The sequence below is a fragment of the Nelumbo lutea genome, chromosome 2 (genome assembly GCF_056320005.1).
Source record: "Nelumbo lutea isolate HS-2025 chromosome 2, American lotus-T2T, whole genome shotgun sequence".
NCBI classification, from domain to species: Eukaryota; Viridiplantae; Streptophyta; class Magnoliopsida; order Proteales; family Nelumbonaceae; genus Nelumbo; species Nelumbo lutea.
The window spans coordinates 51,866,659-51,890,429 of record NC_142685.1 but is presented as its reverse complement, the minus strand read 5'-3'; the positions used below and the strand labels follow the sequence as shown (position 1 = coordinate 51,890,429).

The following is a 23,771-nucleotide window of genomic DNA, read 5'->3' as shown; positions in this document are numbered from 1 at the left end:
TTTATACAAGGCCAAGAATACTAACAAAATTATAATTTGGTTAATTTCGGATTAACCCTTAAAAATCATGTCGGTAATGATATAAATTTGGAAAAGTAATCACCAATTACGAAAGGCATTACGACATGGATTACAGAAGAAACTTGTTTGGTGCTTTTTTGTGTTTGTCTTTGGGTGATGAAAGCAAGGCAAACGCAAGGCAAAGCTAATTCTATTTAAAAATAAAAATAAAAAAAAATAAAGGTCAATAGCGGGTGGGTCATCCACCCGGTTGTTATTTACGTTTGTCGAAGCGCTTACGCCTTACTATTTCATAATGTGGGAGGTTCTTTTGTAATTAAATACTTTCTATTCCGTTTAAAAGTACAAAATTACCCTTTTACTACCTACACGTGTCTATCCCTTAAGCCGACCGCAAAAGCGACTATCCATACGCAAACTCCAAAGTCCACAGGCCCACATCAATATTTGTCGATGTGGGCCCGGAACCCCACTTGGGGTTCTTTAATTCAGTTCTTGACAATTTTCAAATCCGGAAAGAGAACGAGTGTGTGGCGGGGGCGGCTATTTAGTATTTAAATAGACGCTCGATGGTCTGGTCTCTGCAGAAACACTCGTAGCAGTGGGGATTGAGAGAGACATGTTTTGCATCTCCTGATCTCCTCCTAGTCCTAGTCGCCACAGAAAGAGCGGCTTGATCCCTTCTTCTTCTTTTTCTTCGAATATCTTCAGATTTCTAGGGCAAATCTTTGATAGCTTTTAATTTGCATAGATTTACGAATCCATAATGCTTGGGTTTTTGTTTTGACTTCTGTCTGTGATAATTTGGTGGAAGAACTCTTGAGATCGACGAGATTTTGGTTTCTCCGAAGATGAAGTCTAACGAGAAGCATAGCTCGTGAATACTTTTCCATTCGTGACAGGCGAAAAAGGTACTAGCGATAATCACGGTGGTTTTGGTTGGTCGGTGTTTAGTTTTTGTCTCAAATTTTAATTTGGTATTGGTAGCTAATTCCAGGAGGTTTTGGTGATTTCTTTGAGCAGAACATTTGCACACAGACTGAAGTCGATGAAGTTATCTCGTCGAGCTAGCCAGCTGGGTTCAGTAGAATCTGACCTTCTCTCAATATCAGATAAGAGGAAGAGAAGATTACTCCGTGCGGTCTTAGTGGAGCTTTAAGCAATTCGACTTTTGTTTCGATTCAGAAGAATTACGAAAACAGAAAGAGTGTTGCCTCTTAAAACGATCTGATGGAATTACTCAAGTTTCTATTGTGAGTAGTGATGTCTAGTCGCTGAAGAAAATTGAAGTTTACGTAAATTCTGTTTGATTAGAAGAAATATAGCATTGGAATCACGGAACTTGATACCTTCTCCTTTGCCTTCTTCCTTCAAAAACTTGTGTTTCTCTAGCTGTGTACTGTGTCTTAGAGAATTTTGAAGATATCGAAATATTTCATTCTAAGCTTTGATTTAATGGCAAAGCTTCTCCTTCAAGAGATTTTGCAAGCCACGGAGCTGAATATTGCTTACAATGTTGATTAAATTGTATATAACCTTCGAACAAATTAGTAGCTTTTCTTGAGAGTTGTCTGTAATGGACTTTTTGCTGCTTGGTTCGAAAGTGCCACCGATAAAACGACGAGCTGGTTTACGCAGAAAACAGGCTGGACGAGGCTCGTATAGAGGTAGTTAGGGAAGGGTAAGGTGTTAATTAATTTGGCTAGTTTGTGTTCGTAAACCTGTTCTCCCCCCCGCCCGATAGTCAACAGATGGGGACTAATGTACTGAGGCAGTTGCTGAGGAGTCTGTGCGTTAATTCACAGTGGAAATATGCAGTTTTTTGGAAGCTTAAGCACCAGAGTCGAATGTAAGTTGTTTCCGGGACATTGTTCAGTTAGGGAAAGAGCTATTAGCTATATTATTGTTTGTTTCGTACTTTTTGCTGTCTTTTTTTATTCCTTAAAAATCTAAATAAACTGCTTATAAGCTATTTAACCGATAAGTGGTGCCCTAATTAGTGGACCAGGTTCTATTAATTTGAACTAAGCAAATAGCAAGTTCCTAACAACAGAGTCAATCAAGCCCTTGAATCACAAGAGAACAAACTACCCCACTATTCTTCATCATTTGCATTACAATGGCATTCCTCTTATATGGATTATATTTCTGAGACTGTTGGCGGCATTAGAACATGCAAAGTGATTATTTTACCATAACACAACTTGTATCTCTAAGAGGATAATTTGAATTGAATGATAAACGTCATTATCTTCCTAGTTGACAAAATTTTTAGATGCTTAGACTGTTGAATATTGGTTGTTAAAGGTGTAGAGAGTAGAAAAATCAATTGTCAGGACGAGGGGCAATGACAAAAGATTAAACAACTCTAATAACTCTACTTCCTTATTGTCAAATTTCTAATCAGTTTTCTTCTTTTTTTCAGGCTTTTGACCTGGGAAGATGGATATTGTGATTATCCAAAGTCAGTAGAGCCGGTTGAAAGTATATCAGACGATGTCTGCTTAAAGGAGATAAATGGGTTTAAATCTTTCCAATGTGAAACAAGCACATCAGATGGAACTTCTGTGGAATATCCAATTGGTTTAGCAGTAGCAAATATGTCATGCCAAGTTTACTCACTTGGAGAAGGGTATGTTTATTTTCTTAGCTACTAAAATTGCAAATTTTTTGTCCCTCTGTACTGCTTATAAAATGAATTTCATGCAATCAAATGATTAAGGCTATTATATATCCATCAAATTACAAATTATATGGGTGTTTGTTCTGTTCTGTTAATGCTTCTGATGAAGCACTAGTACAATTAAGGCAATTCTTCATCATCATTATATTACTGAGTCTTTCTAATGCTTCAGCTTTGATTTTCCATGAAAAAAAGGTGCACGACCAACTCAGAAATGAAAGTGTTTGCTTTTAAATATTGCTAACATGTTCGTCACAGGATAACATATGTACATTTTTGAAGCTACTATGGTTATCTTGCAATATTGATTTGAGAGGCAACAGTTAATAAATCATAAATTATAATTATTCAGAGCCTGATGCTAATTAATGTAGTTATATCATCATTCAAGGTCAAATGATTTAAAGATATATTGGATAAACAACAAAATGGATAGTAAAATAACTGTCTTTCCAATCCCTCAGCTTTCCTGTTGTTGACCACATGACCCTGGTTCTCAGCCTTGAACTGGGTGCCTAGGTATTTACATAGTTGATCAGCAATGGACCTTGGCAAGGCGTATCCAATGTTATATAATTACAAGCTGATATTTATTTCCATGGAAGCTTTATAAACTCAAGCTATGAAATATAATTTCGACATCTCTCAAAGATTTTGCAACAGTACCACTCCAATTTCAGTTGTTCCCAGGGTGATTATTATAATTGCATAATTAATTAATATGTTACTCAATCAGGACTGTTGGCAAAGTTGCATCTTCAGCAAAGCATTGTTGGATTTTTTCTGACAAGGTCTACACTGGTATCAACTCTAAGTTGGCTGAGGTGAGTCTTCAAGCAAAGTACCTTCTGTCAAGATAATTGATACTTATATTGCAAGTGCTAGTCAGAGACCAAACTGATTCAGTTCATTCCGTATATAGTATCCAGATGAATGGGCACTTCAGTTTGCAGCTGGTATCAAGGTAATTTCTTCCCAGAAAAAGGGAGTTGTATCTGTTTCTGTTATTTGGCACCATAACATAGATATGTCTCAAAGAACCATCCAACCTAAAAGCTTAAGCTGTTAGGTGAGATCCTTGAATAGGTTGATATTCTCTAACATGCCCCTCACATGAAAGCCCATTGGGCTTGAAGTGTGTGTACAAGCACAGGCCCACCCATACCTTGTACTGAAACTTAACTAATTATATAATGGGGGTAATAAGGATCGAACACTAGACCACTTGTTCAAAGTGACTCTGGTACCATCTCAAAGAACCATCCAATCTAAAAGCTTAAGCTGTTAGGTTAGATCCTTGAATAGGTTGATATTCTCTAACAATATGATTATCATAGGTGAAGTATGGTTTTGCAGACGATTTTACTTGTACCTGTTACACATGGCGTTGTGCAACTTGGCTCTCTGGAAATGGTACGTGAATGTTGCCAGCTTAACACATTGACTACAAAACATGTCTTGGATCATATACACATAGACTGAGAACTCTCTAGTTGATTTATTAAGTTCCAATGCTATGACTTTGTAAGGGTCTTACAAGTCATGTAGTATTATCTAGTTGAGAAAATGGACTCTGATTTTTGGTCTTTAGACAGTTCCAGTGACATCAAGTTTGGTCTGCATGGTGTTGGACCCAGAAGACCCCTTGGTTAAGTGGCTCAAAGATCACTTGATCTTTTTCCCTTTATGCAAGCATAACATGGGCATCTCAATCCCCATATCCCTGCACCCTCCATGCATAGCAGAATTGGTTTTGCCTTGCTCCAAATTGTTCAGAGTGTTTTAGTGTGTGTTACAATTCTTTCATCGGTTGCTCATCTGCTGAAACTGGGATCACCATCCTTAGATATAACATTTATTAAGTATGACATTCGGTTTTTCTTTCCATGAAGGTTCTTTTTTTTCCATGACATTATGCTCAAAGATTCTTTTTTCCTTGATTGTTTTACAAGTCTTAATCTTATAAAAAAGGTACTTAGTATACCAAGATCTAATGATCTATCATGCCAGGAGGCAGGGTATCTAAATCACAAATTTTATTTATTTATTTATTTTTGGCATTTTGTTATAGCTTGATATGGCTTCAAGGAAATTTTACATATGATAGAAGTATTTCCTATGTTCAACAAGACCTGTACTTAAGTTTGTATTGGTCACTATGCTATAACAGTATAACCAACTGATATTAGAATAGTACAAGGTTGATGATGGCCTATTTGATTTTTTTTACAGTAGTATGTGTTTATTTGTGATCTTTGATCGTAAGTGCCTTGTCTCATAGTCTTTCCACTTGTCATGCCAGGTTGATGAAGATCTTATGCTGGTTGCTCTTATCAAGGACATGTTCAACACCCTTCAGTATATTGGAGGAACTCCCCTGCCTTTAACTTTAAGAAAGGACCTCCTAGCTCTTCAACCATCCTCACTGGCATCTCTCTTCTTGGAGAACTTAGCTGATCCATTTGCTATTCCCAGTAACATGCTAAATCCAATCCAAACAGAAGCATTAATGAAGAATCCATTTTTTTGGGATGATTCTCAGACAACAGAAATCAAACTGTCAAATATAAGTCACCAGTTTATGCCACTATCATTTGTTCAAGACAGCTTTCAGGTCCTCAGAAGCACAAAGGATGCTGAGTTTGATGTTCTGTCAATGGACTCTTCTGAAGAAGCGTCAGTGATTCAAAATCAGTTTATGAATGCTAACCATTCGGAGATAATGGAAGGAAACATGTTTAGTTTTCCTTCTCTTGAGGAAGGTTTGCAGGCCTCTTATCAATGTGATGGTCCTAACATAGGAGACACAAATTTGAACATGGATTTTTATCCGGTTGGAGATATGATGGATCAACCATTCAGATATGAGACTATTGATGAGATGGATCAGATTGACATCAGTGGCTTTTCAAAATTTTCCATAGAATCTGAGCTATACAAAGCACTTGGCCCAGATTTTCAGAGAGGAACCAATGAATTCCTATTTGACTCAACTATTCCATGCCAGGATATATGTGGGAGATCAAATCCAACCTGGCATAGAGATCTCACCGGGAGAATTGAGCAAGCAGATGTGGAATCTAATTCATGTTTTAAGAAAGGAAGTGATGCTGAACATCTCTTGGGTGCCATGGTTGCCAACTTATATGGTTCTTCCGATGATACTGCATCTTACAGATCTAACAATGTCTCACTAACTACTTCCTCAGGGCAGCTAGGTGCTTCTTACCAAACACAGTGTCCATCTGAAGGTAGGCTGTTGGTAGGAGATGATTCTGTTCCATGGTACAAATTGAGGTCTTCAATTGTGTCAGGAGGAAAACAGGTTACTAGTACCACTCAACCTGGGGCATCTTCATTGACAAGCATGATGAGCAAAGTGATTGACAAAGAACAAAGAAAAAAGGAGTTTGGATCTAAGAGGGGCTCAAAGTCGTCTCATGTTAATCAAAGAAAGTCCAAATCCATTGATATTCAGAGGCCAAGGCCTAGGGACAGACAGATGATTCAAGATCGCGTTAAGGAATTACGAGAACTTGTCCCAAATGGTGCAAAGGTGGTGATTTTGTACCAACTCTTTCCCCTGGTTTTCTTTTTATTTTTTGGTGGGAAAAATATCCACTTATTTTTCCTTGTTGCAGTTTTAATACTGTGGGTTAGCTTCTCATTTTTCCTTTTTTATGTTCTGTAACAACAGTTTAGCATTGATGCGCTATTAGACCAAACTATTAAGCACATGCTGTTCTTAAGAAGTGTTGCAAATCAAGCCAAGAAATTGGGGCAGTGCATGCGTCCAAAGGTATCAGATCTTTCATATGCTTCTTTTATTTGGTTTGCACTTCCAACCATTGGATTTTATAGAATGCAATCTTAACAAACTCAAATTATCTTTCTCCAATTGAAACTGTTGATCAGGTAAAGGATTCTCTTTGAGATACTTATTTTGTAAATGGACTTGAAGCATATTTCAAGATGTAAATCTCACACTCCACATGAAACACTATATTTTGACAAAAATGAATTAGATTCATATCTTTGGAACCACTGGTCTAGTTTATCATGTAGTTTGTATTGGTTATCATATTCCAGCAGTAGCAGCCATATCTTAACAGGGAAACACTGTACATGTATTTATTTTTTGATCAGTCACTGTATCTGTATTTATGTTCATAGTTAAACACCAATAGACCATGCTTTCTCTTGACCTGATCGATCACCATGAACTTTTACTCTTATACATAGATCTTGGAGATGACAAAATCACCTATATGATGGTTTTGTTCATAGCAATTGTTACATTCACAAAACATATAATTCTTACCCCATAAAATTAAAATGAATAAGAGTGGGCATCTTAAAATCATGGAACATCTGCTTGTAAAACCTAAAAATCATTGCTGTTGGGTGTTGCAGAGGTTAGGGTTGAACCCATTGCAAGCAAGGTCGATTTAAGTTTTACTTTTCTTTTTTTCTTTTTTTTTTTTAGTTTTGCTTTTGAAAATCAATTAAGGGGGTTCTCAACAATGTGTATGATATTTTTACATACCGGAAAACACCCCCTAAGAGTACGACTAACTGTTACTGGTTCTGATTAACCAAAATTAACCACCACCATTATTTAGAGGTTCCTAGCACTATAGCATAATTGTATAACTTTTTCTTTTTTCCTTTTCAGAACATTGGTTGTAAGAACTGGAAATCTGGAAGCCAGAGTCACCAGAATGGCACCAGGCCCTTTCAAATGGGAACTCTACTAGGAGCGTGCCCTATAGTGGTGGAAGATCTGGACTACCCAGGACACATGCTCATTGAGGTATTTTCTAATAATTTCAGTTTCAACCTACCAGTCTATTTTTCATAAGAACGTAATGCTTCAACTTTAATAGTATTGTAATCATAATGATGCAAACCAAACTGGCGAACCCATTTCCAGAACTGTTTGGTGTTGGATTCTAGCATCAACATCTTGATTTGGACTAGAATTGATGATCACCTTATGATGCAAAATAAAAAAAAAAAAAAAAATCATAATTTGGCCAAGCCAAAATGTCTATACCTGGGTATTTGTACTTATTACTGTTTTCTCATATGACCCACAAACCGGTTTTGATTCTTATGGTTATAAATAGCAACCTGTCCTTGAACTAAGATTTTTCATATAGATTTACTAAAAGAGGCATAAGCTACTTACAAGTATGAATTTTGTTTAACATTTTTATTTTATTTTATTTTTATTATTGTTTTTTTCTTGTATTAGAGGTTAGACGGTCAATAGTATTTGACCTAGCATAACCATAGACACAACACCCAACTTAGGTGGCGTTTGATAAATCTGAAATCTGAAATCTGGAAAGTTAAAAAGATATTAAAAGTGTCTGAAATCTGAAAAGGAATAATGTTTTTCTACTTTGTAGAGGCTCTGAATATATAAGGCTGTTTGTGTTGGATCGAACCTTCGTCATCTGAAATTCCTTGATTTTACTATTTTAGCCTTAAAACAAACTATTTGATAATTTTGAGTTCAATTTGCATTATTTCATAAAAAATAAATTATTAAATTCAAAAGTAATATTAAAAATATGAATAAATTATAAAAATAAAAAATAATAATAAAATTGAAAAATATGTATAAACTTATAAATTAAAAATAAATAATTAAAAGTTAAAATAATAATGAAAAAATTAATAAAGTCCATGAAGCAATGAGAAAATATTTAATAATTAGCAAATTAATATCTTAAAAGTATTAAAATATTTAATAATTAATAAATTTAAAAATAATTAATAATTAATACAAATAAAATTTTAAAAATTTAAAAATAATTAATAATAATAGAATTGGAAAATATGTATAAATTTATAAATCAAAAATAAATTATTAAGAATTAAAATAATAATAAAGTCTATGAAACAATTAAAAAATATTTAATAATTAACAAATTAATATCTTAAAAACTATTCAAATATTTAATAATTAATTTTACATCACTTGCAATAGTATTCTATTTTACATTAGTTGTAGAGAAAGTGAATGGAACGGAGATGACAATGATTGGGAGTGGAGAAGAGATGGAGAGAGTGTCGTAACCAGTCTGTGGTGCCTTCGCCATCAGGGAGAAAACTTGCCAGTAGTTTTCTTGGTTTCGAATCTAGATAGAACTACAGAAGAATGAGTTGATGAATCCTAGTCCCCAAACAACAAAACCTTACACCCAATCCCAACTCCAAAGCTTTATGGCGGTCGATCTCGAAGAGGGAGACAGAGGGGGGGATGGGATTTGAGAGATTTTCAGTCCAGTGAGATCTCCATCGTAGGGTTTCTTCGAGTTCTCCATCGCAGTCTCCCTTCCCATTTCATGGCAACAAATCGAATAGGCTTTGATCGAGTTTAAATGAGTATAATGTCATTATTAAAAATATCAAGGACACTTTAGACTTTGGCCAGGTCGAAGTGCATCTGACGGCATTCAATGCCTGGCCTGGGTCTTTAGGTTTAAGATCTAAAAATGCATTTCAGGTCTTTTTTTTATATTCAACCCAAACATAGGTGGCGTTTGAAAAATAACATTTTCAGACTTGAGAGGTCTGGAAAATGTTATCAAACGCCACCTCAGGCTCAACCAACTGGGGTTGGTTTAGGCTGATCACACACTGAATCTTTGATAAATACCACCCTAAGTGATTATCTTTTTGGAATTTGCTGCAATCCAGACTTGGTCGCCCCAAGTCAATGGATGGATTCCTATGGTTCGTTTGATAGGGCAAACCAATCCAGAGGATAGTTATTGCTTTTAATATTATATAACTGGTTTTTTTTCTCATTCGTTGTAGATGTTATGTGACGAACATGGACTATTCCTCGAAATTGCTCAAGTTATCCGACACCTAGAGCTGACCATCTTAAAAGGCGTAATGGAGAGCCGGTCGAACAAAATCTGGGCCCATTTTATTGTCGAGGTAATTAGCTATAGACGTGGTTAGATACTAAAGATATGTTTTACTTTGCATAGAAATTACACTAATCAATTTGTACTAATGCAGGCTTCGAGTGGTTTTCAAAGAACGGATGTATTCTGGCCCTTGATGCAGTTATTACAGCGGAGCGGCAATTCCATCGCATGCAAGTTTTGATGCTTTTTCGCTCTTAATGATATGGAAACTCTCCAAGTTTGTATCGGACTAAAGATATACATAATGATTATTTATGTTGCACAACACGAGCGATTATTTTCTTGCAAACGACAGAGAAGAAAAAGTCATGGTCTTCTCGACCATGAAAGAATCATGATTCATGCATGCATTAAATTTATATTTTACATGTACATATAATGTAGATAACATACAGATGACCTACATTAGTCAAGAAAGGGGAAAAAAAGAACTAACGTCCTAACAAAACTGCATCAGCCTCTGAATAAGTTTGTCTCAAATTGGTGACTCAGCCAGCACCAGCGTGTGCCACCATCTAGGGGAACCTGACAAGGTAGGTTGCGGTCGCTGACATCACCCAAACCAAGTTGCCATTCAACCAGCAGCACATACAATAAGAATCTGTGATGCCGAGTAGATCAAGTTTATGTTAGGTCAAATCAATCAAATGGCTAAAACCATACCTGGCCATACTTGTTCCATCCCCAGCAGAATACTTTTCCATCATCTTCAATTCAGAGCCACAAACATAAAAGTTAAAACGAGTCAGGTTGACTCATCCGCACAAGGCTTACCTTTAGCAACATGCTACTTTAACTACAATTATGATCCTACCTTTCAATAAATCCCCAGGAATTCTATCATCCCGGCGTGCCTCTTCTCACATGTACGATGTACCTCTTTTATTAGTATTTCCTTGAGTTGGAGATGACACAGCAGAAAAATGTCAGACGAAGCGAATGGAGGAGCAAGCAAGTTGACTGTCCTCCACTCGTATGGAAGGTGTGACAACAAAACTTCAGCATATCTTAAGATTGGCCCATTTACATTTTAAAATGGCACTTACGCTGAAATGCTGTTGACAACACTTCCTCTGCTTTGCCTTTTTGTTTTTCTTTTCAAGTTCCAAGTATGTGTGCATTACGTCAAATGCTTATGTTACAAAAGCAAAAAGAACACAGGAATGTCTTCCCAAGCATACTTATCAAAAAAATCTTCCCAAGCATTGGTAAATCACCATACCATCATATCAATCACTTATAGTTTGTTTCTGGTTTTTATAGTTGCATGACTAATGACAGTTTCCACTAATAAGGTTTTGAAGTGAATGGATTCATCAACGATGTTGATTTATAAATAAGAGACTTGCCTTTTTTTCATCCTTAGTAAATAATACATGAGTGGCTGGATGAATGGCCATAATTTCCTAAAAGAGAAGAAAACAAAATCAAAATACTGGACCATAGCTTCCCTTGAGGCTATGTTTGGTTTGAAGGAAAAAGTAGGGAAAAGAAAGGAAAGGTAGGGAAACCTATACAAGATTTGTGAAGGTTTCCCTAACTTTCCTTTCCTTTCCCTACCTTTTCCTTCAAACCAAACATGGCTTGAAGGTTTGATGAATCCAGGAGAGTGGTACAATGTGATGTCAGACCACCAGGAAACGAGGGTCACACCCAATAAATTGGAACTATCTAGTTTTATGTAATATGAATCCAAAGGTTAAAGGGTGATGATGCTCAGTTACTAGCAAGGCCAAATAGTAGTCTATACCAAGGAAATTGCCTGTACTTTGAAGGCATACCTGTGATCACAGAACTGTGCCGAGCTCCACAAGAAACAAATTTTGCACTCCTATTCTCCAAACTTGGGGCATCCAAGAGCTTAGGAAGAACCTGAATCATAAACCCATTAAGTGCTTAATTCCAGTATCAAATACCTCCAATGGACAGAACACTGTTTCTAACAGGAGGAAATCAGTGGTACTAGTAACCTTGGTTTAGACTGCAGGGTCAGTACAAAATGTAGTAAGACTTGCAACAAATACACAAATGGGTAGAGGGAGATTGCATGGGACATCCAGGTGATACCAAATATCCCTTATATTCATTTTCACTAGACAGCATACAATCCAATTCACAGAACAACAAACTAAGCTGATAAACTGGATAGTTAGGATTCCTACCAAAATAAAGATAGTTAGGATCATCTAAATTGGATTCAAATTCAAATCTATTTTATTGGTACCGGAAAGAGTGTCAAAATTTGATGTGTACTAGGTGTTGGACTCGGCAAGCCCAAGATAAAAATAAGATTTAGGGAGTTGGCTGTTATACTTTAGTTTTAATTTATATTTTTAAAGATATATCTTTAATGTTATATAAATAATGATGATAATTACTGAAAAAAAATTAAATATAGATAAATAAGTGAATGGAAATAGTACTAAGCAAACAAGGATTAAAAAGTACCATTACCCAATGGCCAATGTTGGTCCAGCCATATGGGTCCTGAGAGGGATGGACTGTATGCAGTTGAAACCTTTGGCATTTTCTTTCATAAAGTGAGCCATACTACGCAAAATAAAGAGCAATTATATTAAACTAAATAATGAACTATTAATCTTATAAAAAAAAATGATATTGAACTATTAAGCATTAAAACTCTCATGTCCAATTTTTTTCCTTAGGAGTTTGAGGTTCCTTGATCACATATTACATGTGTCAACAAGTACAGTCCCCCTGAAGTGTCGTGTGGGTAGTCACATGTTTGACATAGGTACAGGGCCCTTTTATGAGAAGAACAGAACCTGTTTTGATGTATTCATGTGACAAAAATTCAAATTTGGCCTAGATGTCATGGGTGGGAAGCACAGATTGGACAAAAGCTAATCAGCTACATGCTATTCAATAACAGTTTTTAGTAAAGTAGCAAGGATACAAACTAGCTATTTGTAACTAAATAATGGAATTAATTGGCATAACTGCTGCCCAATAATCTAAATCAATCTAAGAGCTAATTTAGTAGTTTTTTACTTGACTCCATTTCCATGAACTGACTAATTAGCTCTTCCATTTGCACTTGACTTACGTAATCTGGTTTTCATTTTACATGCCCAGGACTCCAGCACAATGAGTTTCCTAAGCCCTGCGGTCCAGCTAACTCCCAAAATTGAGCTTTTAGTTGTTGACGGGTTCTACCATGCTAATACATGGTAAGGTGGAAAATATTTTCTTTCCAGGGATTCATGTTGGACAGAATGCATGCTAATACATTGCTGCATAGTCATGTTTTATTTCCATACTAAACTGCTGATAGAGCATTAGTCTTCATTAAATCCTACAGTCCATGACTTGATAGAGCTGTTGCAATGGTCAATTTGTTTTCATAGTTTCCTAGACAAGAAGAAATATTGACCCAAAAAAAGCATTTCATGCATTAGAAAATAGCAAGAAAAGGAGAAATACCGTTACCCACAAAACCAAATGAAATAGCCTGTAAAGATTGAGAAGACCATATTGGGACTCTCTTACCTCATATTTTCCTTCTTTGCAAGGCAAGTTGTCAAACCAATACCCACCTAATTTTTGTGACAGATATTTGCTAACACTTTTCACTATCTTTATTACCAAGGGGACCAACCACTAGGATATAGATACTTTATTTTGGCCTTTTCTCCTCCCTACTTAGAAGAAGGGGAAGATATCATGGAGGTGCACAAGAACAGCCACTCTTAGACAATTTGAGGAAAAAATGCCAGGATTTTTTCAAACAAGTATCAACCCAAAGACTATAGTAATAGAGATCAGTCAACCGTTAGATAAAGAATTTGGAGGAACTTTCTTGTTAATCCACAGGTGATATCTTTAGGGGATGGCAAGTACTTGCATTAACTTTAATGGGTGTAGCTAGGGTAAGCCTCATGTATCAGGAGTAAGAGGCGCAACAAAAAATCATGAATAGATTTTATTGCCATTAGGGCTTGTCAATGGGTCGGGTCCTCCTAGCCAACAGACCTGATGGGCCCAAACTAATTGGGCCAGTTCTGATTCCAGGAACTGGAACCAACGGGTCAGTTCTGGGTCCTAAACTCCTAATATAGTGTTCTAATTATTATCAGTTTGGAACCGGTTCTACCCAGTCCCGACCCGAGCTATATACATAATATATATAATGTATAATATATAATGTTTAAAATATATTAAACATTTATTTATTTATTTATTATAATTGGGTCTATTGGTTTAGACGACTCAGACCCAATTATCCCGAGAATTGATTGGTTCAGTTCTAGGTCTAAAAACTACAAACCTGGGTTGGTTCCAGATCCACAATATTTTATGTCGGGCCGGTTGTCATTTTCTAGTCCAGTGAACATTGGAAATTCTACAATTGCAGAAAAAAATTTGCTTCTATATGGGCTTTAATTACCAGCCTTTCTACTTTGTTTGTTTCATATGATTTACTTCCGGGATGTGACAAAATCACCCTAGCTGATGGCTCTCTTGCCCCTATTTCCGGCAAGGGAACCATCAAGGCTACAAACTCCTTGGTTCTTCCTTCTACTCTTCATGTACCTAGACTAAATACAAACTTGTTATCTGTAAGTAGCCTAACTAAGTCATTAAACTGTTGTGTAACATTCTTCCTTTCCTACTGTGTTTTTCAGGATCTGAAGTCTCAAAAGGTGATTGGGAGTGGTTGTGAGGCGAATGGAATATACCTGTTAGATACTCTTGGACAGTGCCATGAACAACTTGGAAAAGTTGTTTTTGGGTCTACATCTACAGAGTCCATCAGTCGAGTCATGTTATGTCATTTTCGTTTGGGTCATCTTTCTTTTTCTGCATTAAATCATTCCTAGAACTGTTTAAGGGAATTAGTTTGTCCAGTCTTCATTGCAAGTCTTGTGAACTGTCAAAACATTGTAGAAACAGTTATCCTTTGAGTAATAAAAGATCTTCTTCTCCTTTTAATATTGTGCACTTTGATGTGGGGGCCTTACCACTTACCCTCTATGGGTGGCTACAAATATTTTATCTTGTTCATTGATGACTTTTCTCGGTTCACTTGGATATTTTTTATGAAGTCTCGTGATGAAGTTCCCAGACTTGTGAGGCAATTCCATGAATTTGTCCTAACCCAGTTTGGTACCAAGATTAAAATTTTCAGATCCGACAATGCAAAAGAATATTTTGAGAAAAACTTGACTTGCTATCTCACTGATTTAGGGGTTATTCATCAAAGCTCCTGTCTTAAGACCCCAGAACAGAATGGAGTTGCTAAAAGAAAAAATAGACATTGTTGAAGTTGCAAGAAGTATTCTATATGCCTCACATGTCCCTACAAAGTTTTGGGGTGATGTTGTTCTCACTGCTACCTACCTTATAAATTGTATGCCATCCAAGGTTTTAGGGTTTAAATCTCCCTTCAGTCTCCTTCATTCACACAATGATCTTTTTCCTATTCCTCTTCGTGTCTTTGGTTGCACCTGTTATGTACATATCCCAAGTGTATAAATTTGAACCAAAAGCCCACAAGTGTATCTTCCTTGGTTATTCCCCCACACAGAAGGGTTACTGTTGTTTTGATCCAAAGAGTGGCACTCGATATGTCTCAATGGATGTCACCTTTGATGAGCTTTCTTCCTTTTATGGTTCCTCTCTAGAGAGACATTGTCCAAAGGGGGAGGATTTGTCACAGGTGTTTGCTCTTCCTCTTCCTGTCCCAGTTGAGTCTTTTGCTAAGTCTCTTCCTCCTTCAAATGAATCAAGGGAGAATCAGTCACTTCACTCTCATTCCAATGTTCTTATTCCTCCCCCTTTACCTCCTCGCCCTCTTTTTAATCCCAGGATGTATCAAAGGCAAAGAACCATAAATGAGCAGGTTGTTTCCCCTACAACACATGAGCCTCATGCACTTCCAGTTACAGATGAGACAACAGATACTGTTACAGCCCCTTTGGAGCCATCCTTCCCAGACCTTGATATCCACATTGCTGTTAGGAAAGGAAAAAGGAAGTGTACTGCACATTGCATTTCCAAACACCTTTCTTATAATTTGCTCTCTCCTTTATATTTTGCCTACCTTTCTTCTGTTGCCTCTAACCCAATTCCCAGGTCTGTGTCAAAAGCTCTTAATATTCTAGAATGGAGGGATGCTATGATAACAGAAATTGATGTCCTACACAGAATGACACTTGGAAAGTGGTTGATTTGCCTGAAGGGAAAGATCCAGTAGGTTGTAAGTGGGTCTTTACTATCAAATATCATGTTGATGGCACCATTGAAAGGTACAAGGCTAGGCTGATTGCAAAAGGCTATACACAAACATATGGGATTGATTATCTAGAGACCTTTGCCCCTGTTGCCAAGATGACTTCTGTAAGAGTTCTTCCATCTTTGGTTGCACACTCAGACTGACCATTTTATCAACTGGATGTAAAGAATGCATTTCTGAATGGAGAATTACATGAGGTTTATATGTCTCTTCCTCCAGGGATGTATGAAACTGATATGAAAGGAAAGGTCTGCAGGCTGAAGAGATCTCTTTATGGACTCAAGCAGTCCCCTAGAGCATGGGTTGAAAGGTTTAGGGCTGCCCTTGTTAGCTTTGGCTATGTACAGACACAGTCTAATCATACACTCTTTGTGAAGAGGAGAAGATTCGAAGTTGTTTACCTGATTGTGTATGTTGATGATATTGTTGAGACTAGTAATGATGTCTCAGGAATTAATGATCTCAAATCTTTCCTTCATACAGAGCTTGCGATCAAATATCTAGGGGAATTGAGATACTTTCTTGGCATAGAAGTTGCTAGATCCAAGGATGGGATTCTTATCTCTCAGAGGAAGTATGTTCTTGATTTACTCTCTGAAACAGGGAAGATGGGTGCTAAACCAGTTGCTACTCCTATTGATATGAGCCATAAACTCTCTGCTTCAGATAGAATATTGTTAGAAGACAAGGGAGTCTTCCAGAGACTACTTGGAAAACTTCTTTATCTATGCATGACTCGGCCAGACATTGCATACGTTGTCAGCTACATCAGTCAGTTCATGCATGCTCCTAGGGATACTCATATGGCAATAGTAGAGCGGATTCTGTGTTATTTGAATGGCTCCCTTGGAAAGGGAATTCTATTTGCCAAGCATGGCCATATGAAACTTGAAGCCTACACAGATGCTAACTGGGCTGAAAACATTGATGATAGAAAATCTACCTCTGGGTACTGTAGCTTGGTGGCAAGTAACATTGTCTCTTGGAGAAGCAAGGAACAATCAGTTGTTGCTCGATCTTCAGCCAAAGCAGAATGCAAAGCCATGGCACATGGAGTTTCTGAAATTTGTGGCTTAAATCATTGGTGGAGGAACTGGGTATTGAGCATGATAAGCCAATGATGTTATACTGTGATAATCAGGCCGCCATCAACATTGCTCACAACCCAGTGCAACATGACAGAACTAAGCATATTGAAGTTGATAGACACTTCATTCGAGAAAAGTGGCTTCTGGTGAAATGTGTCTACCTTTCATCACCTCTAAAGGACAGTTAGCAGATTTCCTCACCAAGGGCATTCCCAAGGCTAAACTTCAACATGATACTGGCAAGCTTGGCATGATTGACATCTATGCTCAACTTGCTGTTTATCCTTTTTATCTTTTATGTTCTTTGTTGTAATGGGCCTTAATCTGGGCATATTCTTTCTTATGTTATGTCTTTTTAATTTTCTACCCAACTAAGGGCTTCTTTGTAAATTACCAAAGTTTAACTTAATAAAATAGAATTAAGGGTGTAAGAGAAGAGATTATGTTCGAAAATCTCTCTCTGAACTCAAGTTGCCGCCACCTTCTTCTTCATCTTCTCCCCTCTTGAACTCTGATTTCTACTACTTTCTTTTGATTTTGCATCTTTCTAAACAATCCTATCTTCTCAAAATCCAATTTTTCTTCTTACATATATACTGACTATACTATCTGTATAGCCTTTTTATATATCCCTTTTCATCAATAAAATTTCACCAGCGAATCAATCAGAAAAAAAAAAAAAAAAAAAACATTTCTTTTATTCTTCATAAGCAATGAATTGACAAAATAGTTAAAAACATATTACACAAACTAGAGTTCTTTCTAGATTTAATACCAGCATCTTGTTTAGCAACAAATGTATGCTTCATTTAATTTCATATAATCATATCTTGACTAAAAAACCAGTACCACCATTTCTAGATTTAATACCAGCATCTTGTTTAGCAACAAATGTATGCTTCATTTAATTTCATATAATCATATCTTGACTAAAAAACCAGTACCACCATACTTAATGGCAATACTCATCCAATATAAGGCAATGGTACACATTCATTCTCCTAATGGAATTGTACAATGAATTGAGCCCTTAGAGACCTCTTCATATGATCATATTTTGACTAAAAAGTCCCAGTACCACCACACTTAATGGCAATACCCATCCAATATTAGACAGTGGCAAACATTCATTCTCCTATTGGTAATGTACAATGAATTGAGCCCTTAGAGACCTCTTCAATAAAAGGCCATGTATTCAGGGTGGACCTTTACCTCTAGATTCTTTCCTCACATCTATGACCACCGGAGGGTAGAGGAGCAACCAACCCTTGGGTGGTTAAGTTATACTTTTTGGCTCTAACATATCTTTGAGAAAGGTCCAAAAATTTGATATCCTAGATTGAAAATAAAAAGTACCTCCTTACACATCAGGTATCTGCTGAATACTGCAATCCCCATATACAAAGTAGAAATCTGCTGAATTAAAAAATGTAAAAGAAAAGTAGTTTCTTGAAGAGAGAAAGAGAATAAGAGAATAAGAGAAGTTGGAAAGAAAAGAGAGCAATAATCTGGTTGCCCCCTTCACTTATTATTTATACTAAAATAATAGAGCAATACAAAGACAATTATGCCCTTATAGGGTGGCAAAACATAAAACAACATATATAACACTCAAAAACATAATAAAATTTGGACTCACATAACTATTGTGGTCCCTACCTCCTATCTAACAACTAACATAAAACATCATAAAACTAATTAATCTTCAACGCATCAAGTTGGGAGTAAATGTCACACATTCCCAACTTGCGTAGATCATGTTCAAGCTTGTTCTTTGCCACCCCTTTAGTGGGAACGTCAACCGGCTACAACTCTGAAGAGACGTAAGGCAAACAAACTTCTCTGGTTGTTACCCTTTCTCTTATAAAGTGTCTATCAACTTCAATATGCTTTGTCCTATCATGCTGAATTGGATTGTGCGCAATATTGATTGCAGCCTAATTGTCACAGTATAACATCATAGGTTCCTCTGCTTATACCCCAATGTCACTCAAAAGAGATTTAACCCAAAGAAGTTCTGAGACACCATGAGCCATGGATCTATACTCAGCCTCTACACTTGACCTTGCCACAACCGCTTGCTTCTTACTCTTCCAGGAGATCAAGTTTCCACCTACAAAGGTACACACTCTTGATGTAGACCTCCTGTCATCTAAGCATCTTACCCAGTCTGCATCTATATAGGATTCTAGCTTCAGATTCTCATGATTTGAGAAAAGAATGCCTCTGCAAGGGTGCTTTTTCAGATATGCAAGTATTCTCTCAATAGCTTCCAGTGTTGAACCCGAGGTGCACGCATGTACTGACTCACAACACCGACAGCATAAGGAACACCCGGTCATGTCATACACAAATATAGCAGTCGGCCCACCATTCTTTGATATCTCCCCACATCCTTTATCAACTCACCATCCGCACCATTAATTCTGTGATTTGGATCAATAGGAGTGTCTGTTGGTTTGGTCCCCAACTTCCCAGTCTCCTGCAATAGGTCAAGTACATACTCTCTGTGAAATGAAGATCCCATGCTTGGATCTTGCAACTTCAATCCCTAAGAAGTATTTGAACTCACCAAGATCTTTGATCTCAAATTCTTGCTACAATGATTTTTTGAGATCATCAATCTCCTCCACATCATTTTATGTCACCACTATATCATCCACATACACAATCAAAATTGACACCAAAGCATCTCTCCTCTTCACAAAGAGGGTGTGATCAGATTGTGTCTGTGTGTGTATCCAAAACGGATGAATGCCCCTCTGAACCTGTCAAACCAAGCCCTAGGTGACCATTTCAGTCCATACAGAGATTTTCAAAGTCCGCACACCTTTCCTTTACCAACATTTTCATAAAAGCCTGTTAGAATGTCCATATATACCTCCTCTTGTAAACCACCATTGAGGAAAGCATTTTTGACATCAAACTGGAACATAGGCCACGAATAGGTGGCTGCTAGAGATAAAAGGATACGAACTGAACTCATCTTAGCACTAGTGCAAAGGTTTCCAAATAATCAACACTATAGATTTGAGTATACCCTTTTGCTACCAACCTTGCCTTGTACCTCTCTATCTTGCCATCGGCCTTATACTTCACTGTGAATACCCATCTACATCCGACTGCCTCCTTGTCTGGGGGGAGATCAACTATTTCCCAAGTTTGGTTTTTGACCAAAGCATCAATCTCATCTTGCATGGTTGTTTTCCACTCGGGTTTGGAGAGAGCCTCAGTAACATTCCTAGGTATAGACACAAAATCCAGGGAAGAAAGAAAAGCACGGTAAGAGGGTGATAAGGCACTGTAGGAAAGATGGTGTGAAATGCAGTGGGTTGTACACTTTCTCTTCCCCTTATGAAGTGCAATGGGAAGATCAAGGTCAGTGGAATCAGCTGCAACAATGGTGTTAGGGACAAAAACATTATTATCAGAAAACATAATAGGCTCAGGCTCAGGCTCAAGAGGAATACTTGGAACTATATCTATCAAATTTGGAGTTTCAGAAGGGCTGACAGAGAGTGGTGTGGGTTGAGGATGTGTGGAGTTAACCATCATCTGCAGGCGCTGATATTTCTGTGAGGCTACCCGTAGTGGCTCAAGTAATGAAACTGGAGGTGCAGGTGTTGGCTGAACTGATGTAGATGTTGGCTAAATAGATGGAGGCACCACAAAAACAAGAGGAGGAACAGATTGTGAGTTCTCCTCCCCAAAACTCTCCCCCTAAGGAGAACCACTCGAGAAGAAGAATGTGGATTCAAAGAATGTAACATCCATAGTGACAAATCTGCTTTCGACACTGGGTCATAACAGCAATACCCCTTTTGGTTCTGAACATACCCAAGAAAAACACATTTCTTGGCCTTGGGATCCAATTTTTTGCGATGAGGGCCAAGAATGTGAACAAAAGAAACACAACCAAAAATCCTCAAAGGTATATGAAATATCTCTCCATCTGGAAAAAGAAGGCTAAACGGCACCTTAAACCCCAATGTCCATGAAGGAACACGGTTAATCAAATACACGGCTGTAAGAACTGCACATGAACTGAAGCACACACCATAAGATTCCTTGCCACCTCCACATTGTGTTTGTTTTTCCTCTCAGCAACTCCATTCTGTTGCGGTGTATATGCATAACTGCTTTGATGAACTACACCATGTTCTAAGAGATACGTGGTCAAGTCCTTCTATAAATACTCTCTGGCATTATCTGATCTAAAAGCCTTAGTTTTCACTCCAAATTGTGTGAGAGCCATCTGGTGGAACTGTTGTACCAAGTTAGGAACCTCATCACGTGATCTCATCAAATATATCCAAGAACATCGTGTATAGTTATCCAAAAACAAGAGAAAATAATGAAATCCTCCCATGGAAGGGATATGACATGCCCCCATACATCAGTGTGAACAATATCAAAAGCAGAAGTACTTCTTTTATTACTTGGATTAAAAGACTGTCCACAATGCTTTCCTAACAGACAACTCTCACACCCCAAAGTAGATAATTGAACAAACTCAAACAACTTTGGGAAAAGACATTTCAAAGAACTAAAAGAGTAATGTCCCAAGCAATTGTGCCAAAGCATAATCTGGTTCACTATGACCCACTACTACTACTGCTGCTAACATGATGGCCCTGATGTCTCGGAATCTCATCCAGAATGTAGACTCCATTCACCTCACGACCACTCCCAATCATCTTCTTTGACTCCAGATCCTGCAAAACACAATTACCAAGAAAAAAGATCACGGAACAATTCAAATTTTTTGTTAAAGAACTAACAGACAGTAGGTTGGTGTGAAGTCTAGGGACATGTAAAACAAAAGACAAAGTTATATCATTGATCACTCTAACTGTTCCCTTCCCAGCAATGGGCACATGTGAACCATCTACTGTAGAGACTGTCTCTACCAGAGCATAATTGATAGGAACTAAAAATGGTAGGGGCATTAGTCGTATGCTCAAATGCTCCTGAGCCTATAACCCAAAGAAGTCCCTCCTTACCTGAAGTGGATGCAAGAATTGCAGTTGCATATGAACTACCTATATGTGCAAAGGAAGTAGTGTAGTTGGCTCCTGCATTCTGCTATCCATCTGGAAGGCTAGAGCTAGGTGAATCATTCTTACTCATAAGTTGCCCAAACCTCTCCAATTCTGTTCTCACTGCTACTACTACAATGGATTCCCAATCAGTTTGGGAGAGAAGGGCTAAAGAGTCTCCTGCAGTGGCTACATTTGCATTTCCCTTCTTGTCTCTTATCCGAGCAGGCATAAGAATTGGATGAAACTTCCAACAAATGTCCCTAATATGCTTAGGCTTCTTGCAATAATCACACACCAAGTCCTTATCTTCCCTTCTAGTCTCATCACTCCCCCTGTCTCCATTCGGCTTAGGTTTTGTTGTACCAACCATAACCGACCGGTTAATCCCAAGCTGTCTTAACATTACATTCCACCTGCTCTCCTCTCCAGAGACGAAGGCATAGGCCTGAGAGAGTGTCACACCCTCCCTAAAAAGAATATGCTGCCTAGCAATGTCAAATTCAGGGTTCAGACTTGCCAAGAACTCAAAAACCCTATTCCTCTCTACCAATCTGTGATAATTTGTTGCATCATTTACACTTTCCCATACCACAGTTTTTAAGTGATCTATTTCCTTCCATAGGGTTTTCAGCATGGAGAAATACACAGCAAGAAGTTTTTCTCCCTGTATCATACTTATCACCTGATTTCTTAATTGATAGGCTCTGGCCTCATTTCGCTTCTAAGAGTAGGTTTCAGTCACTCTATCCCAAATCTCCCTAGCAGTATTAGCCCAAAGAAAATTTTTTGCAATATGAGGTAACATACAATTACACAGCCAAAACATTACCATGTAATTCTCCTGCACCCATCGGGAAGAGTCTGTATCAGGTTTCTTCTCCTCCCCAGTGAGATACCTTAATTTTCCACGGGCACCAATAGCCATCTTAACTGATTGTGCCCACTCCAAATAATTTGTACCATTAAGTTTTATTGTATTAATGATCCCAAACCCAAAAATATCACTACTATTTCCAACACCAGTCCCACAATACCGATAGATTTCATCTCGGTATTCCAATTCTTCATCTTACTTCAAACAGTTCAACAGTAAGAAAAAAAAATGATTGGAGACCTTCAAAAAATAATTTAACATCACACACACAGAAACCAATCCTTCTGAAAGAAGAAAACCCTAGATGGAGGGAAATCTCTCTCCTCCCCACGCCTCCTAATAGAGAGGAAAATGAATTGCTCTGAGAGGCCTAGAAAATTTCAAAAACCAAACCACCCTCTTCAGAAAATCAAAAGAAAACTAACAATACCTGGGTGCCCAAGATCAGATCAAAAACAAATAGTCCAACTTTTCTGGGACTCTTCCCCGTACTCCAGTTCTTCCTGATTTTGATGCCGAACAGTAGATCACCTTCCTGATGACTAGATCCCACCAAAAACTCCAAAAACTAAGCAATCTATAGCAGATCAATCAGCCCTTTACTACTTCATGCAGTCAACTGATCTAAAGGCTAAATGCTTCAAGAAACCCTAGCCGATGCTCTGATACCAAGTAGAAATTTGTTGAATTAAAAAATATAAAAGAAAAGTAGTTTCTTGAAGAGAGAAAAAAGAGAGAAGGAGAAGAAGAGAAGTTGGAAAGAAAAGAGAACAATAATCTGGCCGCCCCCTTCACTTATTATTTATACTAAAATAATAGAACAGTACAAAGATAACTATGCCCTTATAGGGCGGCAA

The 23,771-nt window shown here is 37.5% G+C and overlaps 1 protein-coding gene and 1 pseudogene across 4 annotated transcripts in view; one reads left to right on the top strand and one right to left on the bottom strand.

Annotated features, from left to right (window-relative positions):
- Window positions 1-534: 534 nt before the first annotated feature.
- On the top strand, window positions 535-9,943 carry LOC148870655 (transcription factor EMB1444-like). 3 transcript variants are annotated; one of them, XM_088971455.1, is made up of 11 exons: window positions 535-932; window positions 1,045-1,870; window positions 2,447-2,653; window positions 3,441-3,528; window positions 3,627-3,668; window positions 4,061-4,117; window positions 5,007-6,260; window positions 6,402-6,503; window positions 7,380-7,517; window positions 9,536-9,661; window positions 9,746-9,943. In XM_088971455.1, exons 2-11 carry the CDS (start codon window positions 1,773-1,775, stop codon window positions 9,833-9,835), a joined length of 2,202 nt encoding a protein of 733 aa, XP_088827581.1. In that variant the 5' UTR covers window positions 535-932; window positions 1,045-1,772; the 3' UTR covers window positions 9,836-9,943. The 3 variants fall into 3 exon arrangements, with proteins under 3 accessions (XP_088827581.1, XP_088827582.1, XP_088827583.1); XM_088971456.1 differs by having other exon boundaries at window positions 564-932; window positions 1,045-1,274; XM_088971457.1 differs by having other exon boundaries at window positions 566-932; window positions 4,042-4,117.
- Window positions 9,944-9,948: 5 nt separating this feature from the next.
- Window positions 9,949-23,771, bottom strand: part of LOC148870654 (ultraviolet-B receptor UVR8-like) — a 32,560-nt pseudogene continuing 18,737 nt past the window's right edge. The window contains exons 10-13 of the transcript XR_016107267.1: window positions 12,103-12,204; window positions 11,436-11,526; window positions 10,318-10,361; window positions 9,949-10,201 (exon numbers count right to left, since the gene is read on the bottom strand). The product of XR_016107267.1 is annotated as an ultraviolet-B receptor UVR8-like (transcript). The remainder of the gene's footprint in view (window positions 10,202-10,317; window positions 10,362-11,435; window positions 11,527-12,102; window positions 12,205-23,771) is intronic.

What these genes read in the sequence shown, in the direction of transcription:
- LOC148870655 (XM_088971455.1), top strand. Translation starts at nt 1,773, where the DNA reads ATGGGGACTAATGTACTGAGGCAGTTGCTGAGGAGTCTGTGCGTTAAT. An exon ending in TCAACTCTAAGTTGGCTGAG is followed by an intron (nt 3,529 to 3,626) that starts GTGAGTCTTCAA and finishes TTCCGTATATAG; the next exon opens with TATCCAGATGAATGGGCACT. An exon ending in CAGGACACATGCTCATTGAG is followed by an intron (nt 7,518 to 9,535) that starts GTATTTTCTAAT and finishes CATTCGTTGTAG; the next exon opens with ATGTTATGTGACGAACATGG.